We start from the raw sequence: 19682 nt of genomic DNA on the forward strand, positions 1-19682 counted from the left end.
ATGGCAGCTGGAGGTGACAGCTTCGGAGGTGGTAAGTTCTCTTCAAATTATTCTAAACTACTCTTGTTAACTGGTTTAACTATTAATCAACGCATGGGGTGCTGGGGAGTGGGGCTTTACAGTCGGATTGTGATTGTTTTAAAAACATTTTATGTTGTTATTACAATGTATTAATTTAGGTCATTCCTACAGTTCAAACATACACATTTATATTATATTTATATCATATGATTTAGCCTTTATTGTGTAAGACTGTAAAGTTAGGAATTAGTAGAGTGGAAAAAGAATTCAGTGAGTATAATAGCTCTTTATGCGTTGCGAGTTTCTTACGGGTCTGACTACATGAATTTGACTTTTTGAAATATTTGTTACTTGAGCACTAACATTGTTATACATTTGATACGGGCACTATCTTAGATGGAGAAACTAACAGTCTTAAAACAAACAAAAGTAGTTCCCTATCAGTCAATCACTCTCTACGTACGCCGGACCGACTAATAGGAATCTTGCTAGAGAGGCCAATCTACTTCGAGTGAAACTAAATGAGCCAATGCACATTGGTGTGCAATCATTTGCATCAGCTGCTCCGCCATGCAGCGCGGGTATATAATGAGCAGCAGGTGCGACTGCACTTCAGTCTTTTGCTTCGGAGCCAAACACTTCGATGCTCTCTTCAAACTACAAAGAGATTGTGAAATCTACGAGCAAGATTCTTTTTTTGACCTCTCCACTCTGGTGCGGGCGAGACAACTCAGCAGCGTGAGCAGTCTTTTCTCTCTCTTTTTCTTTCTTGCCTTCTCTGATGTTTTTACAGCTGGAAAGGTCCGCAGGTGAGAGTGCTCAAAAGCCGTTTTGATGGCTGGTTAAGACCAGCGAGAGAGAGACAGCGCACAGACAGGTGCACATTCCTGTCTGTGTTCACGTGACTGTTCCCCTGCGTGTTTCAGCACCAGTGAGAGCAGTCCCTAAAAGAGCTTACACCGATAGAACGCGTCTTTACAAAGATTACATTCTATCTGTGTGTTTCTGGATGCGGTCGTTACCTGGGATCGCGGGATGCGATGAAGGTCACTGTGTGGTAAGTGGGTCGTGTGATGTCCACTCTGGTGGTCCAGGAACACCATCTCTAGCTGTGTTTGGCCGACATGAGGGAGACCGACAAGCTCCGATTCCTTAACTCCCCCATGTCCCAGACCGTCTTCTTCGGCGACGTGGTCGAGAACTTCACCCAGCAGTTCTCAGCTGTACAAAAGCAGACTGAGGCCATTAAACACATCCTGCCCCTCAGTCTGCTCGTCGCCGGGGGTGGCCTTCTGCATCTGCTCTCGCTCCCGCGCCGCAGCAGCCTCCATCAAAACGGCGCCGTGGCCTCAAAACCAGCGGTACTTAAATTTTCGATAAAAGAGCAGTTTCTTCCATCTCTGGGTCCGAAGAGGGCCCTGAGAGCAGTGGGGGAGAGAATCCTCACCACTCTCATCCGCTGCTTCTATCGCCAGTGGGCAGCAGTGTGCGGTTTTTAGAACACAACCAAGCCGCCTCCTGCACCTCCTGCCCCGTGGAACCAGTGTTGCACAGCACACTCAGACTCCTCTACAGGCCGCCTCCCAGAGAGAGTCTCCCGAGCCCGTCCCTGTGTTCCACCTCGCTGCCCCACTCAGGGTACGCCTACGGTCCCTTTCGTCCTGCTTGTACGGTCTCTGCAAGCCTGGTTAGCGCTCCCCAGACCGTCTCGCTGGCTCATTCGGACCATCAGGCTCAGCTATGCGATTCAATTCGCCCGGCGCCCCCCCAAGTTTCGGGCCATCCACTCCACTACAGTGAGAGCAGCCAATGCCCATGTCTTGTGGGCAGAGACCGCAGTCCTACTGGCGAAGGACGCGATAGAGCCCGTCCCTCCAGCTGATTGAGGTCAGGGCACTACAGTCCCTACTTCATTATACCCAAGAAAGGTGGTGGGTTACGACCGATCTTGGACCTTGCGAGTTTTGAATCGGAGCCTCCACAAGCTACCATTCAAAATGCTCACGCAGAAACGCATTTTGGAATGCATCTGTCCCCAAAATTGGTTTGCAGCGATTGACCTGAGGGACGCATACTTTCATGTCTCGATTCTTCCTCGACACAGGCTGTTTCTGCGCTTTGCATTTGAGGGTCGAGCATACCAGTACAACGTCCTGTCCTTTGGGCTGTCCCTGTCTCCTCTTGTCTTCACGAAAGTCACGGATGGGGCCCTTGTTCCCATGAGAGAACAGGGCGTTCGCATCCTCAACTATCTCGACGACTGGCTCATATTAGCACACTCTCGAGATCAGTTATGCGAACACAGGGACCTCGTGCTCAGGCACCTCAGCCAGTTGGTTCTTCAGGTCAACTGGAAAAAGAGCAAACTCGCCCCCGTGCAGAGGATATCTTTTCTCGGTATGGAGTTGGACTCGGTCGCACAGACAGCGCGTCTCACAGAGCAACACGCTCAGTCGGTGCTGAACTGCTTGAACACGTTCAATTGCAGGATGACAGTCCCACTGAAATTCTTTCAGAGGCTCTTGGGGCATATGGCAGCAGCAGCAGCGGTAACTCCGCTCCGCTCTGATCTGGAGAGAGTTCGGGGATGTTCAGGTAGACCTGTTTGCCTCCTCAGAGACCTCCCACTACCAGCTGTTTTACTCCCTGACTGAGGGAACACTCGGCACGGAGGCACTGTTAAACCCTCCTCGACCCCCCTCCATACCCTCTTGAGACCTTTCCCTGGTGCTTTGAGCACTTCAGGATGCTCCCTTTGAGCCTTTGCAATCAGCAGACTTAAAGCTTCTCTCCTTGAAGACTTTGCTTCTGATTGCACTGGCCTTTATCAAGAGGGTAGGGGACCTGCAAGCATTTTCGGTCGACGAATCGTGCCTAGAGTTTGGGCCGGGTGACAACCACATTGTACTGAGACCCCAGCCTGGCTATGTGCCCAAGGTTCCTACCACTCCCTTCAGAGACCAGTGAACCTGCAAGCACTGCCCCTGGAGGAGGCAGACCCAGCCCTGGCTTTGCTCTGTCCCTTTGGAACCCTGCATCTGTACGTGGACAGAACTCAAAGTCTCAGGACCTCAGACCAGCTCTTTGTCTGTTACGGAGGCCAGCAGAAGGGAAAGTCTGTCTCCAAGCAGAGGATGACCCACTGGATAGTGGATGCCATCGCCTTGGCTTACCAAGCTCAAGGCGTGCCCTGCCCGCTCAGATTGCATGCTCACTCCACGAAAAGCGTTGCATCCTCCTGGTTGCTGGCACGTGGCACCTCGCAATATCTGTAGAGCTGCGGGCTGGGCGACACCTAACACGCTCGCTAGATTTTATAGCCTAGAGTAGAGCCGGTCTCTTCCTGTGTTCTCACCCTAAATGGGTAGAAGCACTGAAAGGCCCTGCTTTGTCAGCTTGCTGCACCCTTTGAGCTACTTATTCTCCAGAGTGAAAAACCTGTGAGTACTCCAACCCCCTCGGCCCGGACATGGCGGAGTGTCTGGTGCCAGGCCTTTATCCATTGAATCCTTGAGAACCTGGTTTAGGCTGGGTTCCATATGTGTGCACCCCACGGCTGCTCCTAATCTAAGCCCGTGTCTTTCCCTTGGGCTGAGTCACCCAATGTTCATATGCAGTACAACCTTCGGGCTAGTCCATATGTATTTTTTTGCACATAACTCCTTCGAATAATGTGGCTTCCGTAGCATTCCCCTTCCCATGGAAAGGGCACTCTTTCCCAGTGTTATAATAATTTGTTACATTTATATAGCGCTTTTCTGGGTCCTCAAATCGCTTAAAAGCGCAAAGCGATTTTTAATGACCACAGAGAGTCAGGACCTCGGTTTAACGTCTGCTCATTATATACCCGCGCTGCATGGCCAAGCAGCTAATGCAAATGATTCCACGCCAATATGCATTGGCTCGTTTAGTTTCAGTTGAAGTAGATTGGCCATCCGACGTACGTCTCCGTTCCCTCCTTCAGGGAATGAGGGTTACCATATGTAACCGAGATGTTATACCTTAAAAGTACTAAAACACACTGAATTGTAGGAATTACCTGTTTGAACAAAATCACAGTACATGTGATATTTGAATCTCTCTCCATGTCTCTTCTCACACAGATGACTTTCAGCTTGTTATCCCTGAAAGAGGTGAACGAGTTAAGATTTGTTTGGGATCTACTCTCATTGTCTCATGTCACTTGTCTCCTGCAATCAGTGCTGTTGACATGGAGGTTACTTGGTATGGTGGGACGGCATGTGTTTGCACCTATAAGACCAGAAAGATGACACAGGGTGTTGACTATGAGGACAGAGCCAGTCTGTTTGTTCATGACCTGATGAAAGGGAATGTGTCCTTAAGAGTGAAAGATTTTAGAGAGTCGGATCTGGGAGTTTACATGTGCCAGGTCTCCAGTGGAAATAAAACCCATCAGATAAAAGTAAATGTAGCAGAAGAAGGTAGGCACTTCATAACTCCACTCAGGATCAGGTATACTAGTAGTGTGCATTCCCAAACATAGTAATTAATAAATTTCAATGAACAGCAATGCCTGTCCAATTAACACTTTTGTTTGTTGAAATATGCAGTCTCTGCCAGTTTGAAGGACATCTTTACAGTGGTAAGACAGCACCATTCTTTTTGTGAATAACATATAGCACAACACAATATCCAAGACAATAGTCAAGTCAGGTCACCTTTATTTATATCGGCCTAGCACTTTTTACAATACAGATTGTTTCAAAGTAGCTTTACCGTAATAAGAGGAAAATAATGCAACAAAGTTGGTTTCGGCTGCACAGCAGATCTAGAAGAAAATAGTGTCATAGTCCAGCTTAAGTAAGTTCAGTGGTTCATTTCTTTTGAAAAATGATCTTGTGCCATCCTTTAAGGGATGGAGATTTATCACTGATCCAATTAAGTAAAATATTTTTCCTGGCAGCAAAGGATAGAATATTATACAATTTCTTATTAGCAGACGAAGTAATGCATCTACTGTATTAGGTATACCCAACACCAGTAAGACTGGGTCAACTGAATATTAAAGATCTTTTCCATCTCCCCTAGCACCAGAAACCAATACCTTTGCAGTCAGTTACATGACCACAGACAATGTGTTTTACATTTTAAACACATAGGCGTTAAAGAGGAGCTGAAATTTGGAGTCTATGAATGATTTTTAATTGTATTTCTCTTATTCGTGTACAAACAGATATATTTTTAGCGTTAGACCAAATGGCTTCCCATGTTTCGTTGTCAATGTCAGTAGCTAACTCTTCTTCCCATTGAGTTTTAATACTCTGTGTATCAGCAGAAGAGATTGAGCACACTGAATGATAAATCCTACCCAGAGGCATTTTCCCTGATGATAAAAATAATAACCTTTCAATAGAAGAAATTTCACAATTACTAACAAGTGTTGTGTTATTAGTAAAAAAATCTAAAAAGTTAAAAAATCTAATTTGGACAAAGGATACTTCTGAGTTAACTCCTCAAATGACATTAATTTATTGTCTGAAAAAATATCCCCAAGCTTACTAAGTCCCAAACAACACCATAGTTTAAAACCATCATCCAAAATTCCTGGAGTGAAATCAGGATTGTTTAATATTGGGGTAAAGAAAGAAGTCAATTTAGATCTACCTTCAAGCCTACATGCTGATCTCCATGCTTTCAGAGTATTTACTATAATTGGATTATCATATATCTCTTTTATTTTTTGAAAACTCTTAACAAAAAGAAGAGTTCTTAAAGGAAATTGTGAAAAGGAAGATTCGATATCCAACCAAGTAGAGGAAAAATCATTCCTGACCCAATCTGCAATGTATTTCAGATGAGAACTTAACTGATACTTCTTAATATTTGGAAAATTCAACCCCCCCATAGAACTTGGCAGATAAAGTACTGACATTTTTAATCTAGGCTTACGTTTACTCCATATAAAGGAAGTCAGCCAGCTGTTTAATGTCCTATTTTTGAATAGTATAGGAACCATTCGAATAGGGTATAATAATTTTGGTAGAACAATCATCTTTACAAGTGCTATCTGACCTAGCCAAGATACTGACAAGGAATTCCAGCTTTCCAAGTTGTATGAATCTAATTTTGTTCTTTTATTTGAGAAAATACGGCAAGTATTTTCTCAAATAAAAGAACAAAATTAGATTCATACATCTGCTTCAAGGACGAAGAAATAGAATACCTAGATAAATTAAACCTAGAAGTGACCACTTAAAAGGAAAACAGGGTGTAATATTAGGTATGGAAGTGAGAGTACCTAAAGTCATAGCTTCAGATTTAGCTAAATTAATTTTATAACCAGAAAATGTACTATACTTGTTGACCAACTTGATCAGAGCGGGCTCTGATAAAAAAAGTAATACATAATCAGCATAAAGCGCAATCTTATGATGTTTATTTCCTATCTGCAAACCCGAAATAGATGTTGCCGATCTGATTGCTTCAGCTAGAGGCTCTATGGCCATCGCAAACAAAAGTTGTGACAGGGGGCAACCCTGCATGGTGCCTCTATGTATAGGAAAATAAAGTTATTAATTTGGTTATTTATCTATATAGCCTACTGTAGCCACCCTGGAGAAAACAGATGTGTCATCATTCAGTTCTCATATAGCCTAATGGTGTCAATGCAGGCAGATCAGTAATATTGTTGATTATTAAGTGTCCCCAACTAAGCAAGCCAAAAGCCAAAGGCAACATTTGCAAGGAACCAAAACTCAGTCAGGTGACTGAAACCAGGATCAGTCGGTGGGCCAGTTCTCCTCTGGCCAACAACATAGAGGCGATAAACAGTGATACCAAAACCAAGAATAATTAACATTTTCCAGTTCATGTATTCAAGGGGGCAAATCTGCCTGGCCCATTCATTGTGTTAAATTCTTCAACAGTCATAAAATTGGATTGCATGTACATTGCATTTTATAAGAAATTTAGATAAATTACTAAAGAACAAAAAGCTAGATAAATAGCACATAAAACTAGAACCACTGGAAAAATGAAATAAGGCTGAAACCAGGGGTGCCCAATCCTGCTCCTGCCGATCGACTATCCTGCACAGTTCATCTCCAACCCTAATCAAACACACTTGAAGCAACCAATTAAGGTCTTCGGGATCACTTGAAAATTAAAGGCAGGTGTGTTTGATTAGGGTTGGAGATGAACTGTGCAGGACAGTTGATCGGCAGGAGCAGGATTGTGGCAGCAGAATACAGCGTTTTTAGTCGTTTTCGCAGATCCGTGTGGATGGGGATCGTTTTGACAATGGTGTCCTCTGTACGCAGAAAACTCAAAGGGAAAACTTCTCCATTTTAAGCATATTGTTGTCGTGTAAACGTACCCTAAGAAAATGTATATATAAAAAGCTTACTGAAATGGTAAGTAGACTGGAACCAATATTAAAACTGGGAAAAGCAAACCTGGTGAACACACACACACACACATATATATATATATATATATATATATATATATATATATATATATATATATGTATATATATATATAAAAAATTGTATTTGCTGTTTGTAGTGTTTGGCACTCAGAAGCCAAGAAAAAAAAATATTAGCAAGCTTAATTATTTAATATGACACAAAAATAAGGCATATAGATAGCCTTATATAGATTTATGGAAAACTATAAAAAATCACAAAAAGTACCCCCCTGTCTGTTTAAATTTCAACCATTGTTGTAGCCTTTTCTTTTTAAAATAAGTCTAGCAACATATACATTGTCTGTCAAATACATAAATGTCAGTGCGGCAAGGAATTTAGTAAGCTTTAACCACTTGTGTTGTGACTCATTGTAAGGAATCACCATGAATAAAACCTTGTTGTATAATGATATTATGTTTGTCCAGACAAGCTGAAATTATATAACCTTTTTCTCAATTAGGATTACAAAAGAGAATCAAGCAACGGTAAGTTCTTAAAACCTCAGAATCTTTACCATCTTTAATGCATGATGTTTCAGAAAGACAAAGAGTAGAACAACATCTATGTTGTGTTTTTAGTTCTGTCATGTTTGCCCGTTCATTTGACCCAGTTTCCCAGTGTGTCTGATTGTTGTATTCCTATCACCCGTTGTTCTAATAATTAACTCGTTAGTCCCTGACCGTATTTAAGTTTGTGTTTTCCTCTGTTGTCTTGTCTCATCTATGATTTCATGTGGTTGTGTTTTCCTCATTTGGATTTATTATTAAAGACTGTTTCCTGATTTCTTTGTGTGCTACTTATAAATAAACACCCATTACATAAAGCAGAAGTGATGGGCACTTTTGAAAACTGTTTTGTGAAGCTTCAAAACCTTTTCAGTTCGGAGCATGTATCAAACTGTCAAAGTCACATGATTTTAGTGATTTTTAAATGAGGCTTAGTTACAAACATCATAACTTTTTTGAAATTTCGATGCGATGATCTCTGTTAACCCATTAACCAGAGTCTGAACGGGTTTTTACCTGATCTCGGATCAATTTTATAACATTAAACATTTAATGACACATTTGTATAAAAAAAGGAAGAGTTGTAGTTAAAAGTCTCTTGGTCTGTGTAACCAAGCTCTCCATATACAGTGCGTGCAGAATTATTAGGCACGTTGATTTTCTGATCATATTTTTTTCCAGGCACATTTGACCAATTCCAAACCACATTAATCATAATAACTACTATTCATTTTGTGTTTAATCATTTATAAGTGATATATAATTGTTCATGAAGGTTGGAAATGAAAAACGCCTTATATTCAGGTGTGCATTAGGCACGTTTTCTTTTACAGATAAAATAAGCCAAAAAAGAGATTTAACTCAGACTGAAAAGTCACAAATGATTAAATCCCCATGAGAAGGATGCAATACTAATGCAATACTAGAAATTGCAGTTAAGGCATGACCATTGGAAAGTGAATTACTCATTGGGTCAGCAGGGTCAGACAAAAACAGGTGGAGGAGAAAAGACACATTAACTGCAAAATAATTAAGAATTAAGGTGAAGAATTAAGTGTGAAACCATCAGGAACCCTAAAGTCAGAGTAAAGCAAGGTGTCAGGGTCTCAGAGACTTAGGTTAGGTAAAGAATCCTAAAAAATGACTCCACCTGTTTTTGTGATGAGCATTTCACTTTCCAATTGTCATGCCTTAACTGCAATCTCTATTATTGCATTAGTATTGCATCCTTCTCATGGGGATTTAATTATTTTTGACTTTTCAGTCTGAGGTAAATCTCTTTTTTGGCTTATTTTATCTGTAAAAGAAAACGTGCCTAATAATTATGCAAACCTGTATATAAGGCATTTTTCATTTCCAGCCTTCATGAACAATTATATATCACTTATAAATTATTAAATACAAAATTAATTGTAGTTATTAAGATTAATGTGGTTTGGAATTGGTAAAATGTGCCTGAAAAAAAATGTATATATGATCAGAAAATCAATGTGCCTAATAAATATTCACGCACTGTAAAACCAACAAATCAAGCTGTACAATTTAATAAATTAACACATATTAAAAAGATGCTTGATGGTATTAGATGACATTTATTTTAAATTGTAATAATATTTCACAACATTATTGTTTTTACTCTATTTTTAATCAAATAAATACAGCTTTGGTGAGTATATAATTGACTTCTGTTTCTCATGGCTCTTATTTGACAAGATGGTATTAAACATTTTTTCTTTTTTGTATAGAGTATCATGGTGATTCAGACAATCAACTTGAGGTTTGTGTGCACATTAATATATGAACCAACACACTGGTTTTAAATATCTTTATTTTACATCATTCATAAAATTCATTGCTAGATCGACACTCTTTATGTCAATCAGCTTGCATCAACTTACGGTATATTGTTCGTATATTGTTCTCTATTCTTGAATTTTAGATTACTTTGCCAAACCAAAATAACGTAACACAATTTATAGTATTACAACATTTCCCAGCTTTTTCAGAAACAATTGACTTTAGTTTATCTTTGACCACTTTAGGATCACTATAAAGTGTTATAGTGATCACACACTATAAAGTGTGTGGTGATGTTATGGCATAACATCCATTTTTTCCCCCATCTCAATTAGGATTACAAGATGCGAGACGCAAGCTACGGTAAGTTGTTATCTACAAAAATATCTACAACAAACCCTTTCACTGCTGTTTTGAGTGTTTTAGCCAAATCCACCCCCCCCCCCATCATCTATGTTTTGTGTGGATCCTGTAATACGCTTGTTTTTTGTTCTGCATTATATTGGATTATCAATCCAATCAATATCAATATCAATATCAATCAAACAAAAACAACAACAAAAAAGATAATAAAGTAAAAATAATAGACTTCTGTTTCTCATAGCTCTTATTTGACAAGATGGTGTTAATTTTTTTTGTTTTTTTTGTAGAGTTATCAAACCAATCTGCATATCACGGTGATTCAGACAATCAGCTTGAGGTTTGTGTGCACTTTAATATATGAACTAACACACACTGTGGTTTTAAATATCTTTATTTTATCAATCCACTCTGGATTATCAATCTGCATTAAATTGATTATCAATCCACTCTGCATATCGCAGAGCTTCAGGGAACCCTGTGCGAACAACCTTGTTTGCAAAGACTATTTTCACTAAATCCGCCCACCATTGCTCAGATAATGTTTCACCCTTAGTACAAATAGCATGTTACTTCTGTTTAGATGCATAGCATCTACAGTATCACTAGATACAATACACTTGCTCTTAGTGAAAAGAAGTGTGTGAGGATGTTATGTTTGGCCAAACAGGCTGAAAAAAACTTTTTTTTAAAAATACTTGTAAAAAATAAAGTTAGAAAACATTAGATTTTTCATCACAGGACATCACATCACATCTAAGCCATCCAGACAACAAGCAGTCTGGGGTATGTGCTCATTATTTTAATAACATATTATTATTATATTTTTTTTTTCATTCAACATGAGATACATTACATTAAACTACATTGTTCTAATCTCAATTAGGATAACAGAATGGGAACCAAAAGCAAAAGTAAGCTGCCTTAAAATGATATACTTTTATTAGCATTTGAATATGCATTGTTTATTAATAATTGTCAAATGAGTTTTGTGATTTGATGCTTCAAGTTTACTTTGAATGATACCAAATGATTCTTTATACAGTAGATAGTAAATATGTGAAATCACATTAAAAGCTACTGATAATCTCTATTACTTCACACATTACATTGCTCTATATATGCATATTAACATAGGGAGTTTTTAATTTATTTTCTCATTTTACATGTATCTCTCATAATCTGTGTGATGTGTGAATCTTATTTGAGAAGAGCACTCAGTTTTTTCCTGCTTTATAGTACAATCAACCCAAGCTTCATTTCACCATGAATCAAACAGGAGCCAACATGGGGTATGTGCACACATCCATGCATTATGTGGTTATTAAATTAAGCATAAATAATTGAAAGATTCCCCACTTTTAATATTTATTCCATTTAATATTCAACTTTGCTCTGTATTTGTTTTCATCTCAATTGGGATTCTAAGATGGAAGTCTTGTGCAACAGTAAGTTTAGGAATCATTCTTATTCCACCACAGAACATTTTGAGTGTGTAAGTAAAAGTAAAAGCCCATCTTTCTCTCTTTCTTCACAGAAAACTTTCAGCTTGTTGCTCCCAGTACAGTACACGATCCAGAGGTTTCTTTGGGGTCTGATTTCATTATTCCCTGTCACTTGTCTCCTGGAATCAGTGCTCTTGATATGGAGATTAGGTGGTCTAAGGATACGGCCAGTGTTTGCCTGTATAAGGACAGGCGTCTAACAGAAGGGGTTTTCTTCAAGGGCAGAGTGAGTCTGTTCATGACGCACAAGCTAAGAAAAGGAAATGTGTCATTACTTCTGAAAAACTTCATGATGTCAGATATTGGAGATTACCATTGTCAGGTCATCAGTAATGACAGAAGCGAGGAGATAACAGTAAGAGGTGAGCAGTCCCCAATGTGTTCATTTATAATGTCCTGTCAGAATCTGAACTTAAACAGAAATCTAGAGATCTACATGCAATATGTGATCAGTAAACTGTTAGACTAGTGTGAACCAAATGTACTGTACTGCATATGGTCATGTTTCAGTCTTATCTGATCTACTTAAACAAGAATAAACCATTCATCAGAGGAAATGTATAAAAAACACTGACACTGATATGAAAACACAACCACATGTAATCATGTAGCTATGAATTGTTCAAGGTTAACAACTTTTTAAAAAACTCTTTGGAAGTTGAAATTTCAATAGTAGAACATTTTAGATGATTAAATAGGAATGTACAGTATAGACCTTTTTAAATACATTATGAAAATCTAGCTGATAGCTACAGCATAATGTTTTCCAGTATGCTATAGGAAACTGAATGGGAAATGCAATCATTTAGTGTTGTGTTTGTGCCAGTTAGATGTCTATTTTTTTTCAGAACACAATTTCCATAAACATATTCACACATGAGTAATGCTTTATTTTTTAAATATTTTTCTTAGTAAGGATTAATCCTGCTGTCCAACCTGTGAGTCGATCACCAATTCAAGATGGAAATGCTCAATTATTGCTACATGAGGTCAGTAACTTTGTTTTAAAAAGTGGGTGGGACAGGTGTGTGTGTGGGTGTGTGGATGGGGGTCGGGTGGGTGGGTGGTGGTACAATGTTTCAATCGTACATTGTGTTTAATTTGTTGTTTAATGAGATCTACTAATATTGTTAGTACCAAGAATTTTCACCTGAATAAATGCATGGATCGAAAACGATTCATGTGTAGTTAAATGGTCTAGTGGTAGATGTTTTGCGAAGCGTGTCAGAGATTCTGGGTTCTAATCTGCATGCATATATATATATATATATATATATATATATATATATATATATATATATATATATATATATATATATATATATATATATATATATATTTGATGAGAAAACATATGATATAATAAAAAAAAAATAATAATTTTTTTCATCAAAACCGAAGTTTGTTTTGTGATTTCACCGAAACGAATAGAGAGTCTCCGCAACAGCGTTGCGCGTCGTCCGTGTGAAGACTGTGCGCGAGGCAAGCCACAAGTGATAGCAGCGGCAACCAGCACTCAGCTTCACATTTCAGCGCTATATCTGAAAATTAGCCCATGATTTACTCACCCTGAAGCCATCCTAGGTGTATATGACATTCTTCTTTCAGACGAATACAATCGGAGTTATATAATAAAGACCTTCTGAAGTGAAGCTATGCGTTCATGAAGTTTATCTCGACTTGCGCCAAAAGAGTAACCCTGTATTCGCCTGAAAGAAGAATGTCATATGGCTAGGATGGCTTCAGGGTGAGTAAATCATGGGCCAATTTTCAATTTTGGGTGAACTATCCCTTTAACTGTAAATACAGCTGTAAATACATTGTAAAACCATTGTTACTGCATCTCATTTAGGAAAAAACGACAAGAGAGCCATCCAACAGTAAGTTGTCTTGAAATATGCTATCTATCTATCTATCTATCTATCTATCTATCTATCTATCTATCTATCTATCTATCTATCTATCTATCTATCTATCTATCTATCTATCTATCTATCTATCTATCTATCTATCTATCTATCTATCTATCTATCTATCTATCTATCTATCTATCTATCTATCTATCTATCTATCTATCTATCTATCTATCTATCTATCTATCTATCTATCTATCTATCTATCTATCTATCTATCTATCTATCTATCTATCTATCTATCTATCTATCTATCTATCTATCTATCTATCTATCTATCTATCTATCTATCTATCTATCTATCTATCTATCTATCTATCTATCTATCTATCTATCTATCTATCTATCTATCTATCTATCTATCTATCTATCTATCTATCTATCTATCTATCTATCTATCTATCTATCTATCTATCTATCTATCTATCTATCTATCTATCTATCTATCTATCTATCTATCTATCTATCTATCTATCTATCTATCTATCTATCTATCTATCTATCTATCTATCTATCTATCTATCTATCTATCTATCTATCTATCTATCTATCTATCTATCTATCTATCTATCTATCTATCTATCTATCTATCTATCTATCTATCTATCTATCTATCTATCTATCTATCTATCTATCTATCTATCTATCTATCTATCTATCTATCTATCTATCTATCTATCTATCTATCTATCTATCTATCTATCTATCTTAGTTGTGAAGAGCCTGTGTTGTTGTTTTTATTTATTTTTAATTCATTACAGAATTATCAAGGCACACTTCACATCACAGTCGATCAGATAAGAAACAACATGGGGTATGTGTGCAGATTAAAACTGTCCATAAATATATTCACACTATTGTTTTACAGTCTACATCACACCATTCATTGATCAATAAATGAAGCATAAATTAATTCATTATGCATCAGAATTAATCCCACTTTGTTCTCATACTGCATTTTAAACTAGCCTCTCTTAAAGAATTACTGTAATATTAATGTCTGAATGTTGGATTAAAATCTTTAATAATTTTATATTTATATTTTTTAAATCTCATCCAAATTAGAATTACAGCATGGGCGTCTCAAGCAATGGTAAATTATCTTTAAGTCATTAATACATCATAATTTTTACTCATTCAAAGAATATTTATGGTTTGTTTGTGCAAGTCCATCTTTTTCACTCTTTTCCTCACAGATAATTTTCAACTTGTCATTCCACAAACAACTCAAGAATCAACAGTTTCTCTGGGGTCTGAATTCATTGTTCCTTGTTACTTGTCTCCTGAAATCTGTGCCACTGGCATGCAGATCAAATGGTTTAAGGAGACAGACTGTGTTTGCGTCTACAAGAACAGACACGTGACTGAGGGGAGGGCTTACAAAGACCGAGTGAGTCTCATCACTCACGAGCTGGAGAGAGGAAATGTGTCCTTACATCTAAGTGACTTCAGTGTGTCAGATGTTGGAGATTATCATTGTCAGATCATTAGCAGAGACAGAGCAAAGGAGATTACAGTAGGAGGTGAGTATTTTGCAAGTCCATACTACATCAACCTAGTGCTCTAATTAACAATCTTTTGTCAGAATAAAGTAAAATGTAACCAGCATCAACGTAAGCTGTATTAATGCTTCTTATGGAAGCCCAATCATAAATTAATTAGTTTGTAAGGAAATGTATTAGTTAGGTAATATCAAATAACACAAATCTCTTACAAACGTATTCACATTTGAGTTATCGTGTTCTTAGTGAGGATGAAACCTGAAGTCCAACCTGTGAGCCAGTCACCAACTTCTCAAGATCGAAGTATTCAGCTAATGCTGTTTGAGGTAAGAAAACCTACAGGTTCATTGATTTGAAACGACTGCATATTACCCCGTGTCATTTGAGTTTAACCCTATAGGATCTGGGGTGTTTTTTGGGCTCATTTTTGACATTTCCATGTCTTATTACACTATATTCAGCACAAAGTTGGCTATTATAATTCTTGTGAGTTTAAGAAAGTTTCTCACTGGCATATTCCAAAAACAGTTGAAATGAATTTTATTACAAATAAATGTTTTCAGTTTATTATTTATGTTAATACTATAATGTCCAGTCAAGTCAACTTTATCCTCCTGTGACCCATGAATAGACTTTTGTCCTTTGTAGTGGACATTATATTTTAGTGAATTTCTCTGACACCATACATGTCACAGTTTTAAGTCTGGTAAAGTCCTGTAAAAAGCACATTCCGGGCTTTTCAGATACAAAATGTTTGGAGGTTTAACCATGAAAACAACTTCTCCTTGGCCTTTAAAAATGACTGACATTAATTTAGTGATCAAATGTAGCACTCTTATGGAAATTTATATGATCATATATTGTAATTATCATTTAAATCGGACTACTTTTCAATTTGTATTTCATAAATCTCAGGAAAACATTATGATGTTTCAAATAAAAATATGACTTTCTGTTACAGAACAGGGCATTGATTTCATATATGTCCACTGTAGAGGACACCAGGACTTAAATCATGTTTATCAAGTATTTTGGGAGACAGAAGTGAATAGGGAAAGAAATTATACAACAATATTCCTATGAAATATTAGATATTATTATGAAAATGTTGCCAGTTATTACTCCCATTATTACACTTCTTTTTTCATTACATGTTGCCCCAAGAACACATTAATATGCAAATTAGATAGTGTATAGATGCATTGTATTGAATGGGAATATACATTTTTTGCCATTTTACCCACATGTTGCATAAAGTAAAATGGTGTATCAATACATTCCATTATATCTTAGTTGAGAATCATCTTTATACAAATTTTGGTTAAAAAAATCCTGAAACCCAAAAATTGATTGGTGAAAAAAAAAAAAAAAAATCCCATTATTTTTGGCTATACATGTAATTTCATGTAATTTTATTTTTTTATTTTTTATATAATTTTATTTCAACTGAGTCCTGGTGTCCACTACAGAGAACATACTGTAGCATAACATATGAATAAAATAGAATTTTTATTTTTATTTTTACAATTTTACCATTTTACCATTTGCTTCTTATGCTCTCTAAACTATGTGATGACATGAATAAAATAATTAATTAAAATACTGTAACTTTTTTTTCTGGGTCTCAGGATGTTATTGTCATTCTGCTGTATGTGGAGACATAGAAAGGAACAAAATGTTGTGCCTCACAGCACCACTGTGCTACATATAGATATAAATGTACATATACCTAATCTACAGAAGTATCCAACTATACATATTTTAAGTACTTTACATATACTATGGTTTACACATGTAACAACATGGTACAGAAAAAAAAAACTGCAAAAATGAAAACAGTGCAAGGTGACATTAAGGGCACAAGGATGTAACAGACACCTTTATGTACACATTAACGTGTGTTTCCCAGGTGAACATAGGTAGCAGTGGGGATGTTAAAGAGTCCAGTGCACATATACTGAGAGAGAGAGAGAGAGGAACATACACACAGTATTGCACATAAGAACCATAAAAAGTACTTTAATTAAAACAGTCCTTAGAGAAGAACAGGAGCAAGAGGTCAAGTGTACAATAGTGTGAGAATGGGGGTGTGTTGAAATGTTTCTGGTTCAGGAGTGGAGGGCACACATAGCCTGGGGGAGAAGCTGTTGAGCAGTCTGGCAGAGCGGGCTCAGATGCTGCGATACGGCCTTCTGGATGGCCGGAGCTGGAAGAGACTGTGGGAAGGATGGGTGGGTCCTTCACGATGCTGCTGGCTTTGCTGGAGTGTCATGCAAAGAAAATATCCAAGATGGAGGGGAGAGGGAAACATGATTATTACAGCGTATTCACTTTTTGCTGTAAGGTCTTGCGTTCAGCAACGCTGCAGTTCCCATACCAGACAGTGATGCAGCTGGTCAGCTCACTCTCAGTGGGGTCGAGTGGAAGGAGACTTGATATTTTCAAAGGGCACAGGACGTGAAGTTAGTCGCTGATTGGCCCTCTTTGGAGAGTGATGTAGTGTTGGTGGTCCGGGTTTGTATAACTAATGTCAGACATTTTACAGATACACAAAATGTGGACCGAAGAGGAGACGAACAAAATGGATGAATCTGCTCTAATGTCAGGTGAGAGTACATAGTAAGAGGTCAGACTCAACAAACAGACTACTCTATCTAATACAGGGACACTATTATAGTCTCCCATGTAGTCTATAATTTTATCCCTTAAAGGTGCTCTAAGCGATGTCACGCATTTTTTAGGCTGAAACATTTGTCACATACAGCAAACATCTCCTCACTATCCGCGATAGCTGCCTGTCCCCTGAACACACTGTAAACGCGGTCTCTGTAGACAGCCCAGGCTCCACAAACGGCAACAAAAACAAACTGGCCCAGCCTGGACCACGAAACATAACTAACAGTGTTCCAGCCAATAACCGACAAGAATGAGATGGGGCTGTGGGGTTAGTGCGCGTGCACATGAAGGGGGGTGTGGGGAGTGGAGGAGAGAGAAGCATGAAGAGGGATGTTAGCCAAAGGAGAGATGTCCTAGACAACGACTAACGTTAGAATTATATTCTCTTGAATTTTGATATGGCTGACACACGACTAAAGAGACGATGTTCCGATGAACAAATAGCAAGAGGGGAAAAGGAGAAGGAACGCGCAAAGTCCTGAATTTACATCTGAAAAGCACAGGGGGGAGGGGGAGGGGGAGGGGACGGAATGAGGAGGAGGGAGTTTTGTTTGACAATGCTTTGAACGTCAACAAGAAGTGACGTCACCCAACATTGCTTAGAACACCTTTAAAACTCTCCTTTGATCACCAAAATTAAATATTTAAAGTTTTTCCTTGAAAAAAAATCTTCATGCCTTAAAATAGCTTGAATGTAACTCTACACCCTTTCTTAATTTAGTATACGCGGTTCTATGAATATGCAAATTAGCCCCGCCTCCACTCACTCACACCAGCTCAGAGATCCACTCGTTGATGATCACAGTTTGTGACGTCAGAAACACCAGCGATTTCAAACCGTGTTTTGGTCAACTGTCTTTGGTTCACTGCAGGTTTAAGAAGAAAAAACTCAGCATTGGTGTTGACTTATGAATTTACACATGATTTGTCTTAAAACTTATTAAAAACACCAATTTTCAGCACAGGGGGACTTTAATACAATACTATTAACATGACATTATGTTATTTCCATTTTCAGAGATGAAAGCGAACAATGTGCAGGAGCTTCACCAAATGTTGATTAGGGCTTACACAGAAAGAGACAGACAACTGGAAACAACTGAACAGGCCTTGAGAGAGACCAGACGAAAGTTGGACAGAGTCTTAAGACTAAACCCTCATCAGGTTTTGGATAGAGACAACCCAAATCCTTTTCAATAGCCTAAGAAATGCCAGGTTGATGTTTATCGATTTTTCTTAATTATATGAAACATATTACAATATTTCAGATGTTTTTTTTCTTCTTCAGAAATGTGAAATTAAAATGAATAGCCAACTTAGCCTAATGCTTATGTATTCCGTATAATAAAATGGTAACACTTTGCAATAAGGTTCATTAGTTATTAATGTATTAACTAACATGACCTAACAATGAGTAAAACATTTGTTACAGTATTTATTAATATTTGTTAAAGCTAGTTAATAAAAATACAGCTGTTCATTGTTTGTTCATGTTAGTTCACAGTGCATGAACTAATGTTAACAAATACATTGATTTTAATAATATATTAGTAAATGTTTAAATTCATTTTAACTAAGATTAATAATGCTGTAGAAGTATTGTTCATTCTTAGTTCATGTAAAACTAAGGTAGTTAACTAATGTTAAATAATGAACCTTATTGTAAAGTGTTACCAATAAAATAAAGCAGCACTTAATAAATGTTCATTCCTATTCATTAATGAACAATGTATAGAAGGATTTCCTTATATTAGCACGTCTTTATTTGCCAGCTGATTAGTGACATTCTTTTTAGCAAAATTAGCAATAGGCTACTTGTTGAATGTCATGTAACAATTAGCCTAATGTTCATGAGCACAGTGTAATCAATTAATTGTATCTATATATAAACAATACCAAAAGCATACCTTCTCTTGCTTTTTTAAATGACATTATTTGTATTTTGTTAAATGATTAAATGATCCATTACACC

General features: G+C 37.5%; 1 protein-coding gene across 1 annotated transcript; it reads left to right on the forward strand.

Annotated features, from left to right (window-relative positions):
• On the forward strand, positions 1-19682 carry LOC308690325 (butyrophilin-like protein 2; the record flags this gene model as incomplete). The annotated part of the gene is made up of 18 exons (XM_081364729.1): positions 1-31; positions 4125-4494; positions 7912-7936; positions 10090-10117; positions 10405-10454; positions 10856-10900; positions 11001-11028; positions 11354-11406; positions 11544-11562; positions 11652-11981; positions 12532-12608; positions 13472-13499; positions 14294-14346; positions 14598-14625; positions 14729-15055; positions 15281-15360; positions 17580-17640; positions 18729-19682. The coding sequence occupies 18 exons, from the start codon at positions 1-3 to the stop codon at positions 18908-18910; spliced, it is 1815 nt and encodes a 604-aa protein (XP_081220855.1). The 3' UTR covers positions 18911-19682.

The sequence above is a fragment of the Scardinius erythrophthalmus genome, assembly GCF_964197995.2.
Source record: "Scardinius erythrophthalmus genome assembly, chromosome: 5".
Taxonomy (NCBI): Eukaryota; Metazoa; Chordata; class Actinopteri; order Cypriniformes; family Leuciscidae; genus Scardinius; species Scardinius erythrophthalmus.